The sequence below is a fragment of the Oncorhynchus mykiss genome, chromosome 15 (genome assembly GCF_057628025.1).
Source record: "Oncorhynchus mykiss isolate SJ-2025 chromosome 15, ASM5762802v1, whole genome shotgun sequence".
In the NCBI taxonomy this organism is placed as follows: domain Eukaryota; kingdom Metazoa; phylum Chordata; class Actinopteri; order Salmoniformes; family Salmonidae; genus Oncorhynchus; species Oncorhynchus mykiss.
The window spans coordinates 24,793,478-24,818,302 of record NC_143036.1 but is presented as its reverse complement, the minus strand read 5'-3'; the positions used below and the strand labels follow the sequence as shown (position 1 = coordinate 24,818,302).

Genomic DNA, 24,825 nt, shown 5'->3' with positions numbered 1-24,825 from the left:
AAACAATCTTTCAAAATGACAAATTCCCCAAGGGATCAAAAACATGTGCAGCTGCTCCGTTTGCTCAGGCACCTATGACTATGTCGACAATGCACCTTTTAAAAGGCAATGTTCCTGATATTTGAAGAGATCGCATTGACGGTAAATGCAGCAGATGTCATCTCAAAGGTATATTACCAAGAGCAATGTGCTTCTCTACAAGGTCCCTTGGAATGAATCCCTGACTTTAGTCCAAAACTGGCAGGAGATTTAACACTGCGTCAAAATAAGCATGTGGTCACCCAATTAGCATCGATTCTTGAAGTCGGGTAAACCAATCACAGAGACTGTTCTATCTCCAGAAGACAGTTCTGTGAAAGAGTACATTTTATTCCTCCCTGGTTCTATAAACTAAGGCACAAACACAAATTGACGTCCACAAAATGACAGAGTACTCAGAACCTTCGATATCTAAGGTGTTTAATGATGAAGCACTATGATCTTGGTTTACATAGTAGAATGCAGAGGGTGAGGTCCTTCAGACAGTGACTAGATCAGACACAGCAGATAACTTAAAAATAGAGCCATCGGGCTAGGTATAGAGGACCAGTCAGTCAAAGGACAGAGCAGCTAAGGATCCTGTCACTAACTGTCCCGTCACTAACGTAAAGGGAAGCAGCAGGGCAGGACTTCGCCTTCAGTTGACTGACCATAGAGGATTAGAGCAGAGACACAGCAGGTGTCAGGAACGTAGGCTGTATTAGTCAAGAGAGAACTAGCAGGTCAGAAGCAGCCAGGACCAGGGAGGTGATTATAGTTTGAGTTGTATAGAAAAATTGCAATTTTGTTTGTATATTATTTAGTTTCGGTTTTAGCTTTAGAGAGAGATAGAAAGCATGCGTGAGAGGCTAGGAGGGGGGGGGGGGGGGGTTAAGGTCTTGCCACTGGGGGGCAGTAATACAAAAGGAGATGGTCATTAGGTTGTTTAAATTATAAATGTGGTGCCAAAAATATAGTAGAAGGAAACCCTGTTGGACATGTTTACACCAATCCAATACTTTTTTTAAACTTTAGTAGTACATTTAGATGTTTTCCTGATAACTAGTGATACACAAGCTAGGCCTATTTGAAATATCACCATCTTCTGGCAGCATTTACCCCCAAGATTCAGTAGCTTGAATCACCCCTAAACCTTGAAAACCCAATTACATTTATGCAGAACATTAGGGGGAAAAACTAAAACTCATCATTCATGATGGCTTTTATTTTTAAGTCGTTTTGGAGTCAAATATAGTTTTCATTTTTCAAACGGGTTTGTTAATTATATTTATTTCAATTTACTAAATCCTTTTTTCCTGATTAGTTTTACTTTACTATATTAACCTTGAGAGAGAGGGGATGCATTAATAGAAGACACCAGGTGTTCCAACGACCTGTATTAGGACTCCTTTATTCCTACAGTCCTCTTGCTGTGTACCTGCCAGCTAGGGCTCAGGTATAGACGTCAACACACACCTATTAGATATAGTACCTTACTAGCCTCAGGCTCCCTCCACTACTTCCATGCCTCTGGTTATATCCTCCTCTCCATTTCTCATCACTCTCTCCCTCCTACATCACTTTGATCGGCAGTCCTCGGTAAGTGTGGTTGTTGTTGACAGGTAAAGCAGGGCATTATGTTCCAATGTAGGACCAGGAAGTCTCAGACCACTGGCCCCGCCTTCTGTCCGTCATCCTGACTTCCTGATTGGTGGAGACAGGGGCTAGTAAGGCACGCGATTGGTGTGGCTACCTCCTCCATCTGTTAAGATACAGGAAATAGAGCGGTTACTCTACTGACCACGAGAGAGATCGTGTGAGGTAGTGACCGTGAGAGAGGGACTTACATTCTGAGACACTTGTCTTTTCCTCCACTGACTACTCTCTGGCCATCAGGACTCCAGTCTACTGCAAACACCTGTGAGTGAGAGAGTGACAAACATGTGCATCTTCAATATGTACCCATTGTTTTTCTTTAGTTAATTTAACTATGTCACAAGTAAAAGCCTTGGGTAGCAAGTTGATACAATTCCAAGTCTGGAAGGTTATAACCACCCTCAGTTTTAGGAAGTGTAAAATAAAAACATTTTCAAAAACTTCCCTTTTTAGTCTACACATTTTATCTGCCCATATAAAGTCTTATGACCAAGAATAATTTTTTAAAGGATCTAATCGGTGGGGTAATTGTTATTACCAAAAAAAAGTTGGGAGCCATGCAATTCTGAGTTATAATTTTTCTTACTGCCATTATTTTCATAGATTTTAGAGTATTCAGAATTTTTTTTTTGCCAGGGGGGGCATTGTGTTTTCAATATTGGTCAGGTATAACAGAAAACCTGCTAAATTTGTTTATATTCATGTTTACCAATACCTGTTACCTTTGGGTCCTGTCTAATTCTTTCTGCAAGTGGTTCATTTGCCAGTGCAAACAGGAGGGGGGAGAGGGTACATCCCTGTCATGTGCCGTTTAAAAAGGCAATCTATTGGTTTTTAAAACAATAACACTTAACAGAATTCCCAGTCAAATCCGATTGCATGGTATGACGAGTAGGGAGCAATGAAGTTCTAACACAGTCACACAATAGCTTGAATTTTGTACCGAAGTTGAAAACATTTTAAAATACTAAAATCGGTTCGTTTTTTCCCCTTTTAACGTTAAGGAATCAAAGTTCGTTTAAACCTTCACACCCCTATTTTACACCCTCTCACAAAGCAACTGTCTTGATTATGCAAAAGTTATTGATATTGCTCTTCACAAGTCCTCATTCTTAAGGGCTAGGCGATATTACCAACAATTGTGTGTGTGTGTGTGTGTGTGTGTGTGTGTGTGTGTGTGTGTGTGTATATATATATATATATATATATACACAGTGCCTTGCGAAAGTATTCGGCCCCCTTGAACTTTGCGACCTTTTGCCACATTTCAGGCTTCAAACATAAAGATATAAAACTGTATTTTTTTGTGAATAATCAACAACAAGTGGGACACAATCATGAAGTGGAACGACAATTATTGGATATTTCAAACTTTTTTAACAAATCAAAAACTGAAAAATTGGGCGTGCAAAATTATTCAGCCCCTTTACTTTCAGTGCAGCAAACTCTCTCCAGAAGTTCAGTGAGGATCTCTGAATGATCCAATGTTGACCTAAATGACTAATGATGATAAATACAATCCACCTGTGTGTAATCAAGTCTCCGTATAAATGCACCTGCACTGTGATAGTCTCAGAGGTCCGTTAAATGCGCAGAGAGCATCATGAAGAACAAGGAACACACCAGGCAGGTCCGAGATACAGTTGTGAAGAAGTTTAAAGCCGGATTTGGATACAAAAATATTTCCCAAGCTTTAAACATCCCAAGGAGCACTGTGCAAGCGATAATATTGAAATGGAAGGAGTATCAGACCACTGAAAATCTACCAAGACCTGGCCGTCCCTCTAAACTTTCAGCTCATACAAGGAGAAGACTGATCAGAGATGCAGCCAAGAGGCCCATGATCACTCTGGATGAACTGCAGAGATCTACAGCTGAGGTGGGAGACTCTGTCCATAGGACAACAATCAGTCGTATATTGCACAAATCTGGCCTTTATGGAAGAGTGGCAAGAAGAAAGTCATTTCTTAAAGATATCCATAAAAAGTGTTGGATAAAGTTTGCCACAAGCCACCTGGGAGACACACCAAACATGTGGAAGAAGGTGCTCTGGTCAGATGAAACCAAAATTGAACTTTTTGGCAACAATGCAAAACGTTATGTTTGGCGTAAAAGCAACACAGCTCATCACCCTGAACACACCATCCCCACTGTCAAACATGGTGGTGGCAGCATCATGGTTTGGGCCTGCTTTTCTTCAGCAGGGACAGGGAAGATGGTTCAAATTGATGGGAAGATGGATGGAGCCAAATACAGGACCATTCTGGAAGAAAACCTGATGGAGTCTGCAAAAGACCTGAGACTGGGACTGAGATTTGTCTTCCAACAAGACAATGATCCAAAACATAAAGCGAAATCTACAATGGAATGGTTCAAAAATAAACATATCCAGGTGTTAGAATGGCCAAGTCAAAGTCCAGACCTGAATCCAATCGAGAATCTGTGGAAAGAACTGAAAACTGCTGTTCACAAATGCTCTCCATCCAACCTCACTGAGCTCGAGCTGTTTTGCAAGGAGGAATGGGAAAAAATTTCAGTCTCTCGATGTGCAAAACTGATAGAGACATACCCCAAGCGACTTACAGCTGTAATCGCAGCAAAAGGTGGCGCTACAAAGTATTAACTTAAGGGGGCTGAATAATTTTGCACGCCCAATTTTTCAGTTTTTGATTTGTTAAAAAAGTTTGAAATATCCAATAATTGTCGTTCCACTTCATGATTGTGTCCCACTTGTTGTTGATTATTCACAAAAAAATACAGTTTTATATCTTTATGTTTGAAGCCTGAAATGTGGCAAAAGGTCGCAAAGTTCAAGGGGGCCGAATACTTTCGCAAGGCACTGTATATATATCTTGTAGGCGATTCACACAGAAGCTGTCATCATGCCAAAGGGTGGCTACTTTGAAGAATCACAAATACACACACATTCTGATTTGTTAATTTTTTAAATGGTTACTACATTATTTCATAGTTTATGCCTTCACTATTATTCTACAATGTAGAAAACAGTAAAAATAAAGAAAAAAACCTTAGTTGTCCACACTTGACTGATACATCCACTTTTAAAAAGTTCCCTAAATAAGCTTAGTTTTACAATTAAAAGCTAAAATACACTGCATTTCAAACAGTCAGCAATAATCTAATATATCCAGGGCTTGTGAAATTACACCTAGGCTAAATATAAGCCTTTCACAACCATAAGACCTACTAATAATTTAATTATATCAAAATAGTTTATCCTACTTTTTTTGCAATAACGCCTGATCTGGGTTACAAAGTTGGTCAATGAAAATACCCTTTGTGACAAATTTAACCAGAACCATGCATAATGCACATTCACAAATGACTACCTTCTTGTAGCAGGGATAGAAAAGTAGGTCTCATTAACAATCTCTCAAGCACAAGACCACTTGCTAGTGAGCAGCCAGCTCATCTTTATATTTCAAGTTTAGCCAACTTGGATCTATTTGTTAGCTAACAATTGACAGTTGAATTGTTGTGAGAAAAAAAAAAACTTCTGTCCGTCTCCCAACTATTTGAACAGCATGCTAGCCTGTCCACTTTGTTGTCCTCCACGATGAAAATCAGGGAGGGGACTGTGGATTGGTCTCCATCCGTAAGTACGTTAGTCACACACAATATCTCAGACACCACTGGCCCGTTTGTGACAAAACTTGGGTGAACGATGTGTCTTGCCATCGATATCTGGCATTTACACAATTACACCGATTGGCCCAGGTGGGGCTCTGCATCATTCGTGGGGGACGACAGTTTACTGTTGCCTTGCTCAGATGTTAAATCAAGTGACCTACCTTATTTCTCAGAATGAGAATGAGTTGCCAATTCCTTATATAAAATGGTGTTTTATGCTTATTGTACATTTATAAAAACAGACTAGATAGCTAGTATAAGTCTTTGGTACATGGTACTGTAATGCTAGGCATACATTTTCCAGAATCACTGTTCATTGATACTCCCGTTTTAGTAGTGTCTGCTCTGGGCACAATTTGAAGAGTTGAGACATAAAAAGGGTATTGTTAGAAAAGTTTAAGGTCTCTCCTATTACAGTAAAATATTGTTTTTGTGTGTTTCGGTGAACATCGGAACGATTGTTGGAACAAACCTCAAATGCAAACAGCGAGTTGAAATCGCTTGTCAGAGAGGAAGAAGTGATCACTCATGTTGTTATGACCACTTCCGGAGGACGTCCTCCAACCAATCAAAGCTTTTGCAGTATGAACTGACACGTTGTCCATCCAATTGTAGAATTAGGATCAGAGAATTCACCTATTGAGCTGTATTGGGATTGTGCCACGGAGCGTTATGGGGTTTCTATGCATTGAGAAGTTTGGTGATTGTTGGATAGAGACATACGCAATCACATTATTACACAACGATTTTACTCCTTGCTTGGACTGACTCATTCTTAGCTCTTTTGTCTAACTGTGTAGTGTGTTGTGTTATTGGTGGTCTTCCCAGTCAAATCCCGTTCTGCACTGGTCAAGCCTCTGAACACCTCAACTCATGCCTCATACCCTCATTCAATCACTGCTGTGATCCCTTTCCAACACTTAGTAGCCCTCTCGTTCCCATTCCCCATAATATGGTACTAGAAATGTCTATTAAACGCTTTAGGTTCAAATAACTAGTCTGCCGGTTTTTAAAACGCACTTTGACATCTCCGTGCGTTACGCGCCTATTCTGTGGGTCTCCCATCCGCCCCAATTTTTCAAGTCACCAGCCTCCACTGGTCTACTGATTTAATCAAAGTGTTGACAATGGAGTTGTCGACAGCTGCTTTCTGTGAAGCAAAGACCATGATTAACACCTGCTTCATTCTTCAATCATGTCTGTATTGCAGATAGCTGTGGAAGTCAACAGACTCTTACAATATTCTTTAAGAAGAAATTAGTGGGTCAGTTGTTAAGTATTTTGTTTAAATAAATAACATACTGCAATTCACAAAGAGTTGCAAACACTTGTTGAAATTCTTTCACTCATTTAACTGATGGAGGTTCCATCACTTCTCTTAACACGTGTGGACCCAGAACTTAATTGAGCAGCTCTTCTTTTAATTTTAGAGCCCCATTTGTGGAAAACACCATCCCTCCCTCTCACCTCATCTGCGTGTCCAGGTAGATCAGTGTGTAGTTTGCCAGTCTTGATGTCCCAGACCTTCAGAGTGGAGTCACTGGAACCACTGACCATCAGTCTACTGTCTGCTGACCACGCCACCTGGTACACTGCTGCTACATGACCACGCAGGGACTGTAGGTACCTACACACACACACAGTTAGAGTCCCACCTGGTGGAGAGCAGAACTACTACATACAGAGACAGTGTTTATGTAAGTTTACATATTGTACCAATGTTTTTATTCTCTGTAAACAGAACTGGTGCTTAGTGAATCAAATGTTCAGTGTGAATCAGAATAGAACAGAGATCTGGACTCTGTCATTATGCAAGCACAGTCGATAGAACATGGTGCTGGCAGCCCCAAGGCTTGTCGGCAAATTCCCGCTGGGGCCATCCGTATGTCAAAAAAATTATGCATGCATGTCCAAGTCGCCTTGGATAAAAGCGTCTGCTAAATGGCATGAATTATCGATTAGAATTCCCCCACTACTATACATACTTCCTAGCGCAGTTCCCCCACTACTATACATACTACCTAGCGCAGTTCCACCACTACTATACATACTACCTAGCGCAGTTCCACCACTACTATACATACTACCTAGCGCAGTTCCACCACTACTATACATACTACCTAGCGCAGTTCCACCACTACTATACATACTACCTAGCGCAGTTCCCCCACTACTATACATACTACCTAGCGCAGTTCCCCCACTACTATACATACTACCTAGCGCAGTTCCACCACTACTATACACACTACCTAGCGCAGTTCCCCCACTACTATACACACTACCTAGCGCAGTTCCACCACTACTATACACACTACCTAGCGCAGTTCCACCACTACTATACACACTACCTAGCGCAGTTCCACCACTACTATACACACTTCCTAGCGCAGTTCCACCACTACTATACACACTTCCTAGCGCAGTTCCCCCACTACTATACATACTACCTAGCGCAGTTCCCCCACTACTATACATACTACCTAGCGCAGTTCCACCACTACTATACATACTACCTAGCGCAGTTCCACCACTACTATACATACTACCTAGCGCAGTTCCACCACTACTATACATACTACCTAGCGCAGTTCCCCCACTACTATACATACTACCTAGCGCAGTTCCCCCACTACTATACATACTACCTAGCGCAGTTCCCCCACTACTATACATACTACCTAGCGCAGTTCCCCCACTACTATACATACTACCTAGCGCAGTTCCACCACTACTATACACACTACCTAGCGCAGTTCCACCACTACTATACACACTACCTAGCGCAGTTCCACCACTACTATACACACTACCTAGCGCAGTTCCACCACTACTATACACACTACCTAGCGCAGTTCCACCACTACTATACACACTACCTAGCGCAGTTCCAACACTACTATACACACTACCTAGCGCAGTTCCACCACTACTATACACACTTCCTAGCGCAGTTCCACCACTACTATACATACTTCCTAGCGCAGTTCCACCACTACTATACATACTACCTAGCGCAGTTCCACCACTACTATACATACTACCTAGCGCAGTTCCCCCACTACTATACATACTACCTAGCGCAGTTCCACCACTACTATACATACTACCTAGCGCAGTTCCACCACTACTATACATACTACCTAGCGCAGTTCCACCACTACTATACATACTACCTAGCGCAGTTCCACCACTACTATACACACTACCTAGCGCAGTTCCACCACTACTATACACACTACCTAGCGCAGTTCCACCACTACTATACACACTACCTAGCGCAGTTCCACCACTACTATACACACTACCTAGCGCAGTTCCACCACTACTATACACACTACCTAGCGCAGTTCCACCACTACTATACACACTACCTAGCGCAGTTCCACCACTACTATACACACTACCTAGCGCAGTTCCACCACTACTATACACACTACCTAGCGCAGTTCCACCACTACTATACACACTACCTAGCGCAGTTCCACCACTACTATACACACTTCCTAGCGCAGTTCCACCACTACTATACACACTTCCTAGCGCAGTTCCACCACTACTATACACACTACCTAGCGCAGTTCCACCACTACTATACATACTACCTAGCGCAGTTCCACCACTACTATACACACTTCCTAGCGCAGTTCCACCACTACTATACACACTTCCTAGCGCAGTTCCCCCACTACTATACACACTACCTAGCGCAGTTCCACCACTACTATACACACTAACTAGCGCAGTTCCACCACTACTATACACACTTCCTAGCGCAGTTCCACCACTACTATACATACTACCTAGCGCAGTTCCACCACTACTATACACACTTCCTAGCGCAGTTCCCCCACTACTATACACACTACCTAGCGCAGTTCCACCACTACTATACATACTACCTAGCGCAGTTCCACCACTACTATACATACTACCTAGCGCAGTTCCACCACTACTATACATACTACCTAGCGCAGTTCCACCACTACTATACATACTACCTAGCGCAGTTCCCCCACTACTATACATACTACCTAGCGCAGTTCCCCCACTACTATACATACTACCTAGCGCAGTTCCCCCACTACTATACATACTACCTAGCGCAGTTCCACCACTACTATACATACTACCTAGCGCAGTTCCACCACTACTATACACACTACCTAGCGCAGTTCCACCACTACTATACACACTACCTAGCGCAGTTCCACCACTACTATACACACTACCTAGCGCAGTTCCACCACTACTATACACACTACCTAGCGCAGTTCCACCACTACTATACACACTACCTAGCGCAGTTCCACCACTACTATACACACTACCTAGCGCAGTTCCAACACTACTATACACACTACCTAGCGCAGTTCCACCACTACTATACACACTTCCTAGCGCAGTTCCACCACTACTATACATACTTCCTAGCGCAGTTCCACCACTACTATACATACTACCTAGCGCAGTTCCACCACTACTATACATACTACCTAGCGCAGTTCCCCCACTACTATACACACTACCTAGCGCAGTTCCACCACTACTATACACACTACCTAGCGCAGTTCCACCACTACTATACACACTACCTAGCGCAGTTCCACCACTACTATACACACTACCTAGCGCAGTTCCACCACTACTATACACACTACCTAGCGCAGTTCCACCACTACTATCCACACTACCTAGCGCAGTTCCACCACTACTATACACACTACCTAGCGCAGTTCCACCACTACTATACACACTACCTAGCGCAGTTCCACCACTACTATACACACTACCTAGCGCAGTTCCACCACTACTATACACACTACCTAGCGCAGTTCCACCACTACTATACACACTACCTAGCGCAGTTCCACCACTACTATACACACTACCTAGCGCAGTTCCACCACTACTATACACACTACCTAGCGCAGTTCCACCACTACTATACACACTACCTAGCGCAGTTCCACCACTACTATACACACTACCTAGCGCAGTTCCACCACTACTATACACACTTCCTAGCGCAGTTCCACCACTACTATACACACTTCCTAGCGCAGTTCCCCCACTACTATACACACTACCTAGCGCAGTTCCACCACTACTATACACACTAACTAGCGCAGTTCCACCACTACTATACACACTTCCTAGCGCAGTTCCACCACTACTATACATACTACCTAGCGCAGTTCCACCACTACTATACACACTTCCTAGCGCAGTTCCCCCACTACTATACACACTACCTAGCGCAGTTCCACCACTACTATACATACTACCTAGCGCAGTTCCACCACTACTATACATACTACCTAGCGCAGTTCCACCACTACTATACATACTACCTAGCGCAGTTCCCCCACTACTATACATACTACCTAGCGCAGTTCCCCCACTACTATACATACTACCTAGCGCAGTTCCCCCACTACTATACATACTACCTAGCGCAGTTCCCCCACTACTATACATACTACCTAGCGCAGTTCCACCACTACTATACATACTACCTAGCGCAGTTCCACCACTACTATACATACTACCTAGCGCAGTTCCACCACTACTATACACACTACCTAGCGCAGTTCCACCACTACTATACACACTACCTAGCGCAGTTCCACCACTACTATACACACTACCTAGCGCAGTTCCACCACTACTATACACACTACCTAGCGCAGTTCCAACACTACTATACACACTACCTAGCGCAGTTCCACCACTACTATACACACTTCCTAGCGCAGTTCCACCACTACTATACATACTTCCTAGCGCAGTTCCACCACTACTATACATACTACCTAGCGCAGTTCCACCACTACTATACACACTACCTAGCGCAGTTCCACCACTACTATACACACTACCTAGCGCAGTTCCCCCACTACTATACACACTACCTAGCGCAGTTCCACCACTACTATACACACTACCTAGCGCAGTTCCACCACTACTATACACACTACCTAGCGCAGTTCCACCACTACTATACACACTACCTAGCGCAGTTCCACCACTACTATACACACTACCTAGCGCAGTTCCACCACTACTATACACACTACCTAGCGCAGTTCCACCACTACTATACACACTACCTAGCGCAGTTCCACCACTACTATACACACTACCTAGCGCAGTTCCACCACTACTATACACACTACCTAGCGCAGTTCCACCACTACTATACACACTACCTAGCGCAGTTCCACCACTACTATACATACTACCTAGCGCAGTTCCACCACTACTATACATACTACCTAGCGCAGTTCCCCCACTACTATACATACTACCTAGCGCAGTTCCCCCACTACTATACATACTACCTAGCGCAGTTCCACCACTACTATACACACTACCTAGCGCAGTTCCACCACTACTATACACACTACCTAGCGCAGTTCCACCACTACTATACACACTACCTAGCGCAGTTCCACCACTACTATACACACTACCTAGCGCAGTTCCACCACTACTATACACACTACCTAGCGCAGTTCCACCACTACTATACACACTACCTAGCGCAGTTCCACCACTACTATACACACTTCCTAGAGCAGTTCCACCACTACTATACACACTTCCTAGCGCAGTTCCACCACTACTATACACACTACCTAGCGCAGTTCCACCACTACTATACACACTACCTAGCGCAGTTCCACCACTACTATACACACTACCTAGCGCAGTTCCACCACTACTATACACACTTCCTAGCGCAGTTCCACCACTACTATACACACTTCCTAGCGCAGTTCCACCACTACTATACACACTTCCTAGCGCAGTTCCCCCACTACTATACACACTACCTAGCGCAGTTCCACCACTACTATACACACTAACTAGCGCAGTTCCACCACTACTATACACACTTCCTAGCGCAGTTCCACCACTACTATACATACTACCTAGCGCAGTTCCACCACTACTATACACACTTCCTAGCGCAGTTCCCCCACTACTATACACACTACCTAGCGCAGTTCCACCACTACTATACATACTACCTAGCGCAGTTCCACCACTACTATACATACTACCTAGCGCAGTTCCACCACTACTATACATACTACCTAGCGCAGTTCCCCCACTACTATACATACTACCTAGCGCAGTTCCACCACTACTATACATACTACCTAGCGCAGTTCCACCACTACTATACACACTACCTAGCGCAGTTCCCCCACTACTATACACACTACCTAGCGCAGTTCCACCACTACTATACACACTACCTAGCGCAGTTCCACCACTACTATACACACTACCTAGCGCAGTTCCACCACTACTATACACACTACCTAGCGCAGTTCCACCACTACTATACACACTACCTAGCGCAGTTCCCCCACTACTATACATACTACCTAGCGCAGTTCCCCCACTACTATACATACTACCTAGCGCAGTTCCACCACTACTATACATACTACCTAGCGCAGTTCCACCACTACTATACACACTACCTAGCGCAGTTCCACCACTACTATACACACTACCTAGCGCAGTTCCACCACTACTATACACACTACCTAGCGCAGATCCACCACTACTATACACACTACCTAGCGCAGTTCCACCACTACTATACACACTACCTAGCGCAGTTCCACCACTACTATACACACTACCTAGCGCAGTTCCACCACTACTATACACACTACCTAGCGCAGTTCCACCACTACTATACACACTTCCTAGCGCAGTTCCACCACTACTATACACACTTCCTAGCGCAGTTCCCCCACTACTATACATACTACCTAGCGCAGTTCCCCCACTACTATACATACTACCTAGCGCAGTTCCACCACTACTATACATACTACCTAGCGCAGTTCCACCACTACTATACATACTACCTAGCGCAGTTCCACCACTACTATACATACTACCTAGCGCAGTTCCCCCACTACTATACATACTACCTAGCGCAGTTCCCCCACTACTATACATACTACCTAGCGCAGTTCCCCCACTACTATACATACTACCTAGCGCAGTTCCACCACTACTATACATACTACCTAGCGCAGTTCCACCACTACTATACATACTACCTAGCGCAGTTCCACCACTACTATACATACTACCTAGCGCAGTTCCACCACTACTATACACACTACCTAGCGCAGTTCCACCACTACTATACACACTACCTAGCGCAGTTCCAACACTACTATACACACTACCTAGCGCAGTTCCACCACTACTATACACACTTCCTAGCGCAGTTCCACCACTACTATACATACTTCCTAGCGCAGTTCCACCACTACTATACATACTACCTAGCGCAGTTCCACCACTACTATACATACTACCTAGCGCAGTTCCCCCACTACTATACATACTACCTAGCGCAGTTCCACCACTACTATACATACTACCTAGCGCAGTTCCACCACTACTATACATACTACCTAGCGCAGTTCCACCACTACTATACATACTACCTAGCGCAGTTCCACCACTACTATACACACTACCTAGCGCAGTTCCACCACTACTATACACACTACCTAGCGCAGTTCCACCACTACTATACACACTACCTAGCGCAGTTCCACCACTACTATACACACTACCTAGCGCAGTTCCACCACTACTATACACACTACCTAGCGCAGTTCCACCACTACTATACATACTACCTAGCGCAGTTCCACCACTACTATACACACTTCCTAGCGCAGTTCCACCACTACTATACACACTTCCTAGCGCAGTTCCCCCACTACTATACACACTACCTAGCGCAGTTCCACCACTACTATACACACTAACTAGCGCAGTTCCACCACTACTATACACACTTCCTAGCGCAGTTCCACCACTACTATACACACTTCCTAGCGCAGTTCCACCACTACTATACATACTACCTAGCGCAGTTCCACCACTACTATACACACTTCCTAGCGCAGTTCCCCCACTACTATACACACTACCTAGCGCAGTTCCACCACTACTATACACACTACCTAGCGCAGTTCCACCACTACTATACATACTACCTAGCGCAGTTCCACCACTACTATACACACTTCCTAGCGCAGTTCCACCACTACTATACACACTTCCTAGCGCAGTTCCACCACTACTATACACACTACCTAGCGCAGTTCCACCACTACTATACACACTTCCTAGCGCAGTTCCACCACTACTATACACACTTCCTAGCGCAGTTCCACCACTACTATACACACTTCCTAGCGCAGTTCCACCACTACTATACACACTACCTAGCGCAGTTCCACCACTACTATACATACTACCTAGCGCAGTTCCACCACTACTATACACACTTCCTAGCGCAGTTCCACCACTACTATACACACTTCCTAGCGCAGTTCCCCCACTACTATACACACTACCTAGCGCAGTTCCACCACTACTATACATACTACCTAGCGCAGTTCCACCACTACTATACATACTACCTAGCGCAGTTCCACCACTACTATACATACTTCCTAGCGCAGTTCCACCACTACTATACATACTACCTAGCGCAGTTCCACCACTACTATACATACTACCTAGCGCAGTTCCACCACTACTATACATACTTCCTAGCGCAGTTCCACCACTACTATACATACTTCCTAGCGCAGTTCCCCCACTACTATACATACTTCCTAGCGCAGTTCCCCCACTACTATACATACTTCCTAGCGCAGTTCCCCCACTACTATACATACTTCCTAGCGCAGTTCCACCACTACTATACATACTTCCTAGCGCAGTTCCACCACTACTATACACACTTCCTAGCGCAGTTCCACCACTACTATACACACTTCCTAGCGCAGTTCCACCACTACTATACACACTTCCTAGCGCAGTTCCACCACTACTATACACACTACCTAGCGCAGTTCCACCACTACTATACACACTTCCTAGCGCAGTTCCCCCACTACTATACACACTACCTAGCGCAGTTCCACCACTACTATACATACTACCTAGCGCAGTTCCACCACTACTATACATACTACCTAGCGCAGTTCCACCACTACTATACATACTTCCTAGCGCAGTTCCACCACTACTATACATACTACCTAGCGCAGTTCCACCACTACTATACATACTACCTAGCGCAGTTCCACCACTACTATACATACTTCCTAGCGCAGTTCCACCACTACTATACATACTTCCTAGCGCAGTTCCCCCACTACTATACATACTTCCTAGCGCAGTTCCCCCACTACTATACATACTTCCTAGCGCAGTTCCACCACTACTATACATACTTCCTAGCGCAGTTCCACCACTACTATACATACTTCCTAGCGCAGTTCCCCCACTACTATACATACTTCCTAGCGCAGTTCCCCCACTACTATACATACTTCCTAGCGCAGTTCCCCCACTACTATACATACTTCCTAGCGCAGTTCCCCCACTACTATACATACTTCCTAGCGCAGTTCCCCCACTACTATACATACTTTCCGGTGCGTCCGTCCCAGATCTTGATGGACTTGTCGAAGGAAGCAGAGGCAAGGAGGCGTGTGTCGGGGGAGAACAGGACCTCGTTGATCAGAGCGCTGTGACCCGTCAGTCTCGCCAGAGGCTTCTTATCCTCTGCTGGGTTCCAGAGGAACAAGGTGAAGTCATCAGAGCCCGACACAAGACGCTCCGGGGCCTCACCCTACACAAAGGGTAAGAGGTTCAGTGGACCCCAGGACCCCCTTGTTGGCAGCTAATGGGGATCCTAATAAATACACAGCAGAGACAGGAGACACTCACCCTGACTTTGTTGTATCTCTGCAAGGCTTTCTCTTTGAGTTCCTCAACTGTGGAGAGAACAGAGGTGTCAAAACTATGTTCAATATCACTACACCAAGAGTTGGGCAGAGACAGAGGTGTACGTATAAAGTCAGAAAGAGCAAATAGAGAGGCACAGAGGAAGGAGAGAGAGGCACAGAGGACAGGTGTACGTACATGTGCCAGTCTGGTCCTGGGGGTTGATGGTAGCGTCGGCGGGTTCAAAGGCGCCAGTCCGTAGCACATAGTCAGTACTGAGAGCCAGGGTGTTGACCCAGTGAGCATGGCCTTGAAGAGTCCTGCACTGGACCCCCTGAGGAGGGGGAAGAGGCGAGGGGTCAGATGAAGTAGAATGTCTGCCTCCCAAATGGTATCTTATTCCCTATATAGTGCACTACTTTTGACCAGGGTCTCACACACACACACACACACACTTACGTCTTTAGCCCTCCAGACTTTAATGGTCCTGTCCTGTGATGATGTGTATAGCAGTCCGTCTCCTCCCCACTTCACACAGGTAACAGACTGGGTGTGCCCCGTCAGGATCCTCTCACAGCGCCCCAACACAACGTCCCAAACCCTCACCGCCCCGTCCTTACTGCTGCTAGCCAGGTAACGGCACTCTGGGTTACTGAGAAGAGAGCGCACAAGATAGTTATATTAGAGAGAAAGAAAAGAGAGCAAGATGAAAAGATAAATAGAAGAGTAAATCTTACAGGTGTAGAGGTTCCCAGGAGATCCATGTGATCCACTTGGTGTGTCCTGTCAGGGTCTTCCCCATCTGCTGTCCTGTCACTGGGTCCCATATACAGATCTACACAGAGAGACACTGGTTAACACACACACACCTGAGACTGGGTCCCAGATACAGATCTGAGGAGAAACAGTGAGTGTGTGTGTCAATTCCAATGTCATTTCAATTCTGGAGTTGAAGCAAGAAGTGGAAAAATTACTTAGAATTGCAGCAATCTTAAATACTATTTGGGGAATTGAATTATAATTTAGACTGTCTCAATTGGAATTGAAAAAGAAAGCCATCCTTGGAATGGAATTAGAATTTTAAAACTTGAAGTGTATTATAATTGTGCAAATTCCAAATTACTGGAGTTAATGCATTTAGCATTGAAATGGAATGAAACTTTGTTCTAAATCAAATAATTATATACATGAATGTGTATACATTATTTGTTACGTTTTCTAATGAGGAATTGACGTGCAATATATTTCCAGTTAGATCATTTTTTGTCCAATTAAAGTGATAGTTCAACTAAATTACACATTGGTTTCCTTACCCTTAAGCAGTCTGAACTATGCCATTGTCATTTTGTCATTTGGGTGAACTATCCCTTAAAGGGTAGGAAGCATGAGTTTTTACTCACCAAAGTAACAGTGTGGTCAAAGACAGTTGTAGTCACAATCTGGTTACATATAACTACAAACAGTTACGTTACGTTTTTTTATACATATTTATTAACTTATCTGCGAACATCTTCTAAACTACCCACAATGCACCATTCTTCAACATCATATGGAACCCAATATACTGCCGTTACAAGAGCCATGCTCTACTGAGCTACAGAAGACTACAACATGTTGCATTGCTTACTTTTAACTTGGAACAATTCTGGTGTCAGGGGGCTGATTAACATGTTTCCCTGCATGCCGTTTGACTGGTCCATTATTTACAATTCTTTGTGTCGGTGTAGATTGATCGGTCTTTATATTATGCCGCACAAATATATATGTGTATATTTTTAAATCTACTCCAATCCGTCAGCGGTTGGATTTACTGCACCCGTTGTTGAGATGGTGGAGCCAGTTCATATGGTTTAGGTTGTCTGGTCAACTTGCAATCAGTCGGAATGCAAAAGGTGGGCGATGAACGATCCTAAATACTGCAAATTCAACAATTGGTTGGATTTCAATGGGAAATAAACACCACCATTAAGGTTATCATGCATCTTCTGGTATTTGAATAAACTTACAATTGCATATTAATTTATGCAGCCCTTGATAAGAGGCTGGACATGCAAGTGAAGGCTACAAGGTTGATAAGAATTGAAGGCAACAACCATCACTAACAAAACAGTCATGATTGGTAATTCCAGTGTTCACTCTAAAGGCACACTGGGATATGCAAATATCTGCATATATCCCAGAGTGCCTGTTAGTGAACGTTGGAATCACCACTCATGACTGTGTTTGCTTGTGATGGTTGTTGCATTCAATTCTTATCAACCTTGTAGCCTTCAACAAATGAGCGCCTAAGCGAATATAGTATCCTTAAAAATACAACCCTTTGTGAAAATACATTACATATCACAAGGCTATACCGCAACAGTCTAGTTTTACACTAACACAGATACTGAAACAAACTATTTTTTTTTTTTTTTTTTTTTTAATCAACCTGCAATAAAGTATGCTGGAAAATATGATAATGATGGGTGTGGTTTTGAGTGTAACTTTACTTCTAAAGTAAAAAGACAATCACACTCAACTCAGTTATTAACACCTAGGGGTTATTTTACAACACTGAATGTTAATTTAACTCCTGAACGAATAAACCTCTCATCCATTTTTATTGGATTTCTGCTTTCATGAAAGGTGGAGATGGGAATTGAACCCTGGTCTCCGGTGGGGAAGCACTCATTTGCTTGTTGCTGGGAGTGTTGCACACATGACCACAGCTGGCTGCTGTGAACAAGCCTCTTATTTTTATCATGAATCTGGTTGTAAACTATGCATTTAAGCAATTAACATGTTTAAAAGGGTATATTACATAAATTGTTGTTTGAATAAAATAAATAAAAAGTGTAGCAAATGTGTTTTAGGCGTTGCCCATTCTCAAAAAATGGTTTAGCGATTGTAATAATTTATAGAGCATGGAGCTTTGTTCCCACACTGTGACAAATACATTGGGGAAAAAGCAGTATAACGAATACAGTAGCCTTTGCCGTGTGGAATAGAGTATTTCATGCTGTTCATATTAAACAGCTTTCATTTATCTAGAATAATGAATTAGGAATTGTATTTTTGAATAATTAGAATTCCAGATTAGTTGAATTAACTCAATTTAAGAACTACTCAAGAACTACTCAATTTAAGAATTTTGAATTGATGGGTTTTCTAGGGAGAGGGAACATAATTTGTGGAATTGACCCCAACCCTGGTGTAAGTGTGTCTCACCTGGCTGTTCTTGCAGCCAGAAGCCAGCTTCCTTCCGTCAGGTGACCAGGAAATAGTCAGCACCCAGTGGGAGTGGCCTAAAGGAGGAGAGGAGACAGTGAGTGTTCACAAGGGTCAGGTCGATCAATTCTACACATTGCTCTCTGTGTGTATGATGGCCCGATTATTTGAATATTCGAACGGACGTTAGTATTCGATTACCTGACAGAGTATTCATTTAAAAATAAATTATATGCTGTACAGGTATTCACAACCCTGACTTAGGACTTGGTTCCTAAGTCTCAGGACTTAAGACCCAGTTCACGAGCTCTATGGCTTCTTCTACATGTCGCCAGTCTTTAGGCATTGTTTCAGGCTTTTACTTAGGGAGATACAGCACTTTCAATGAGTGGACAGTGGACATTTCCAGCACCTGCTGGTTAGTCTGGCTAAAACACTTTTTTTGCTGTGGTATAGTTTTCGGTATCGTCATACTAAACCTGGTATCGAAGTAAAAATTCTGGTACGGTAACAACACTAGTGCGTGTACCTCTGGAGGTATGTTGTGGTGTCTCGGTGGTCAGGTCCCAGAACCTCACTGTAGTGTCTCCAGAACCACTGGCCAGGTACCTGAGGAACACACATTACAGCTAGCCCAGCGTGTGTGTATATATCTCTGTGTGTGTGTGTGTGTGTGTGTATACTTACTTCCCAGTAGGGCTGAATGCAGCAGAGATGACAGCCTCTGTGTGTCCCTGTAGTGAGGAGGTACAGCGAGCAACAGCCCTGACCCTGAACACCGCCTGGGGTTGGTACACTACGGGCAGAACCGTCTCAGTCTCCACCCCCAGGGCCTTCACACACACCCTCAGGCTCTCCACCACCTCCGCCTCGCCACGCACAAAAAACGCCAATGGTACCGGCTCCTCCTGGAGTGATATGGGAGAAGCGGCATTAGTCAAATCTAATGGGGATCCAAATAAACTATCACAACAGCCCAGGACAGAGTAGGGGGAAGGGAGTAAGAGGCAGGGTTAGAGAGATGGAAGTTAAGTGTGGATCATGGGGCTGTCCTTGGAGATTTAAAGCAATATGTTGCAGTGTGTGAGCGTTGTGTGTACCTTCTGTAGCAGTGCATTGCAGACCAGCTGTAGTTTGTCAGGTGTGATGTCCAGCGGGACATCAAAGGGAGAACCCAGCGGCTCCCCCGCTTCATCCTGAAACTGGATCAACAGCCGTTCCACATCACTGGACATCCTTTCTGCTCGGGGTTGGAGCTAGGGCTGGGACGACACGAAGCAGACCAAACTCATTGGACGGTAAAAAAAATTATACATGTCAAATAGCTTGTAGCATTGCATGGTATACCAACACTTCTGTACTTTTCCCCATACTAGACCATGAAAAACAGTCCAGTACTAGAATTTGTTACTTTCGGTACTTCTATCAAATGTGTCTCATGGATCAACTCGCATACTCATGTCTATCAGCGCAGCCGAGGTCCGTCCCCCTTATAGCGTGAGACAGGCACTGTGCCCTGCTCCAGTTACCCATTGCTAGCCTTCCCTGCACTGGGAGTCTGGGCTGCATCATAACTTCTGTGCAGCATGACTGGGGAGCTAACACACTAATCATGTCTACACGACATGTAGAACATTTTGAAACTCAATAACGAGGGATGCGTAAAATTGACAGTTCAGGTTCATGAGTCTGCGTTTAAAAAGCTGTAGTGTAGTCTACCCTAACAGACAAACACGCCATAATAAGGGGCCACATAACATTATATCTGAAAAGGGTAATTGATACAGGCTATACAAGCAACCTACTGTAATTTCATATTATGAGACAAAACACCCCCACAGCAACAAAAGACTAGCCAACCCCATACACGCAAGACTGGCCCAAAGATACTGTATCCCTGTGACACCGGTCCCATAAATGGCCTAAACTAGGATATTCTACACACACACACAACAGACCGAAGACTGAACACATCCAGTCATTAGAAAACAGCAGGCAGGCCAGGGAGAGAAAAGGGGCAGGCAGAACCGTGGGCATACACTACCGGTCATACACACCTACCCATTCAAGGGTTTCTCTTATTTTTACTATTTTCTACATTGTAGAACAATAGCGAAGACATCAAAACTATGAAATAGCACATATGGAATCAGGTAGTAAACAACAACAAAAAAAAGTGTTAAGTGAAAATATATTTAACATTTGAGATTCTTCAAATAGCCACCCTTGGCCCTGACAGCTTTGCACACTCTTGGCATTCGCTCAACCATATTCCTGAAATGCATTTCAATTGACAGGTGTGCCTTGTTAAAATAATTTATTTCCTTCTTAATGCGTTTGAGCCAATCAGTTGTGTTGTGACATGGTAGAGGTGGTATACATAAGATAGCCCTATTTGGTAAAAGACCAAGTCCATATTGTGGCAAGAACAGCTCAAATAAGCAAGGAGAAACGGTCCATCAATACTTCAAGACATGAAGGTCAGTCAAAATGGAACATTTCAAGAACTTAGAATGTTCCTTCCAGTGCAATCGCAAAAACCATCAAGCGCTATGATAAAACTGGCTCTCATGAGGACCGCCACAAGAATGGAAAAGCAGAGTTACCTCTGCTGCATAGGATACGTTCATTAGTTACCAGCCTCAAATTGCAGCCCAAATAAACACTTCACAGATTTCAAGACATCTCAACAGCAACTGTTCAGAGGAGACTGCGTTTATCAGGCCTTCATGGTCAAATTGCTACAAAGAAACCATTACTAGAGGACACCAATAAGAAGAGACTTGCTTGGGCCAAGAAACAAGCAATGGACATTAGACCGGTAGAAATGTGTCCTTTGGTCTGGAGACCAAATTTGAGATTTTTGGTTCCAACTGCCATGTCTTTGAGAGCCGGTGTGGGTGAACGGATGATCTCTGCATGTGTATTTCCCACCGTAAAGCATGGAGGTGTGATGGTGCTTTGCTGGTGACACGGTTTGTGATTTATTTAGAATTCAAGGCACACTTAACCAGCATGGCTACCACAATACACCATCCCATCTGGTTTGGGTTTAGTGGGACTATCATGTACCTGTCACCTGCAAAACAATTTAAATACCTGCCGACTTCAGTTAGTATGTATGCAACATGTGCACACATTTGCTCATGGACGAAGGCACGAGCACAATACAGAAGTACGTGCACACTAAGTGAAGTCAGCAGGCTTTTACATGGCTTTACGCACGTGTAACCGTTGTGAAATGGATAGCTAGTTAGCGGGGTGCGCGCTAATAGCGTTTCAATCGAGACCTTGAAGTTGTTGTTTCCCATACTCTGCAAGGGCCGAGGCTTTTGTGAAGCGCTAAGTAACGATGCTTCGAGGGTGTCAAATGTGTGCTGAGGGTACCTGGTTCGAGCCCAGCTAGGGGCGAGGAGAAGGACGAAAGCAATAATGTTACATGCACCAGGTAATATACATGTATTCTTCAGCACCGAACTCTAGAAAGTGGGTTAAACATTAAGTTACTTTTCTGTGGATTTTTTTGTCTCAAATTTCCTACATGTGAAGGCCAGACACCACAGACAACCGGTAGAGTAAGATCAAACGTAAATGTAAACATTCTGGCTTGGAAAAAACTTTTTCGAATTTGCAGTGTAGCTATCCCAAATAATTATGTATTAGAACCTGATTAATCAGACTAGGCGCTCGTAATCCACTAAAGTATGTGAAGCAACAGGGAGAGATGGCTTCCCATCTAACGTTATGCCAACAAACTAACGTAAATAATGATAATAATAGGAGAAGTCAATCAATTATCATATATTTGGTTCAAACAGTAGCCAGGCTAACATGATAGCTTGTTTCCCAGACATGTTATTGTGGCTAACTATGCCGGTTCTTGTCATTTGTTTCGGTTCCTCCAACAATCACATCCTCCTAACAGCAGCCGACAACTCAACCTTAAAACCAAACGATTTTACAACATCGAATCCGTAACGTTAAACACAAATAGATAAATACCTTTTCAGTGTTCCAACAACTTCTGAAATGCACGTGTGTAGGAAGTTCACGCAGCAGCAACGGAAGCTTCTCATACGTCACTAAAATGCGACTGACTTGGTTAGAAGTGAAAGGGAGAGGCTCCCGCTGGATAACAGAAGTCTGTGGCTTTATCGTACACATTCATGAACAAATATTAGCTTTAGGGTCTTAATTGAATTTTAGGTATAAGCTTAGTGTGGTTGAGGATAAGGTTAGGTTTCAAATCAGATTTTAAGAAGATAAATTGTAGAAAAAGGCGGGGTTTATGACTTTTGTGGCTGTGTTAACTAGTGACGACCGAAATGGAGAGGCTATACCAAAGAGTATCTATTATATTGACAAGATAGAACTGTCAGTCGACTAATTGTCCACAAAAGGCAGGCGGGAGGAGGCGAGATCAGGTGGGAACATTCTAGCCAATGAGTGGCTAGATTTGCGCGTGAACAGACAATTCCGATATAAAACGGTTTTAGTCAAAATCGCCAGAATGCCACGTGCGTCCATTTATAGCACTACATTTGTAGCCAGTAGATGTGGTGGGTACAATCACCGAGGAAGCCAAGCAAGTAAGAAGCCAGATTAAGTTGTTTACTTATAAACAATTCATTCATACACCACCATGATATACAATAAGGCAGTGACAACAAAAAGACAAGTCACATAGTGGCAGAATAAATTCATCTACACATACTTTTGTCAGGTGAAGTCCACAAAGGAAATATTGCATGAAACAAAACATTACATAACCTGCAGAATGGTCAAGGATGTAAATGTTTTCAACAGTTTACTAAAGAACTACTGATTTAGAACCACAGAGTTACGAAGTTACTGCAAGTCAGAACAAAGACAACTGGAGCACTGCCTCCACTATTCCAGCACCATATCAAGAAGGCTATATAGAGATAGATTACAAAAATAATTACGTTCAATCAATGTTGCTCAATATTATGTTATGTATTATGTTTGTTTAAAACAAAAAATGTTGACTCACCCTACTTGTAGACTTGTTGAACGCCAATGCCATCCTCCTTGTTGGCAAAACGTTCTGACTATGGCTCGGTCATACAGTACACTTTTTTATTTTTGTTGTCATGGGCTACCGAGCTAAAATGCTAGCCTAAAATTCCTTGCATGGGCAACAATGAACCACAGAACCAGCAAAGTTATCTAGCTAACAAGTTAACACGAGCCTACTAGGCGACATATTGAACAATGGTCTCAGGCCAGTGGCACAACATATTAATTTATGGTTCGATCATAATCATTGGCGTATACAGAGAAAGTGAAAACCACAAATCCCCATCCATGGCTTAGGAAAGGGACAATTTAGCAAGCTAGCTAGTGCAGGACATCAACACAAGCAGACCAGAAACAGACGTTTTTCTGAAAATTAGTTTTTGCTTAGGATGCGATTTGATTGGTCTGAAGCCACATCCAAACTGGCCTCCCTTCAGCTGGGATTTGCTGCACCAA

The 24,825-nt window shown here is 43.6% G+C and overlaps 1 protein-coding gene across 1 annotated transcript; it reads right to left on the bottom strand.

Annotated features, from left to right (window-relative positions):
- Positions 1–442: 442 nt before the first annotated feature.
- Positions 443–23,613, bottom strand: nle1 (notchless homolog 1 (Drosophila)). Its single transcript, XM_021562787.3, has 13 exons — positions 23,332–23,613; positions 20,430–20,591; positions 20,017–20,237; positions 19,859–19,938; positions 19,330–19,406; positions 16,860–16,957; positions 16,582–16,774; positions 16,321–16,456; positions 16,126–16,172; positions 15,825–16,027; positions 6,793–6,952; positions 1,866–1,936; positions 443–1,780 (listed from the first exon to the last, which is right to left on the bottom strand). Exons 2-13 carry the CDS (start codon positions 20,562–20,564, stop codon positions 1,768–1,770), a joined length of 1,434 nt encoding a protein of 477 aa, XP_021418462.1. The 5' UTR covers positions 20,565–20,591; positions 23,332–23,613; the 3' UTR covers positions 443–1,767.
- Between the last annotated feature and the right edge of the window lie 1,212 nt (positions 23,614–24,825).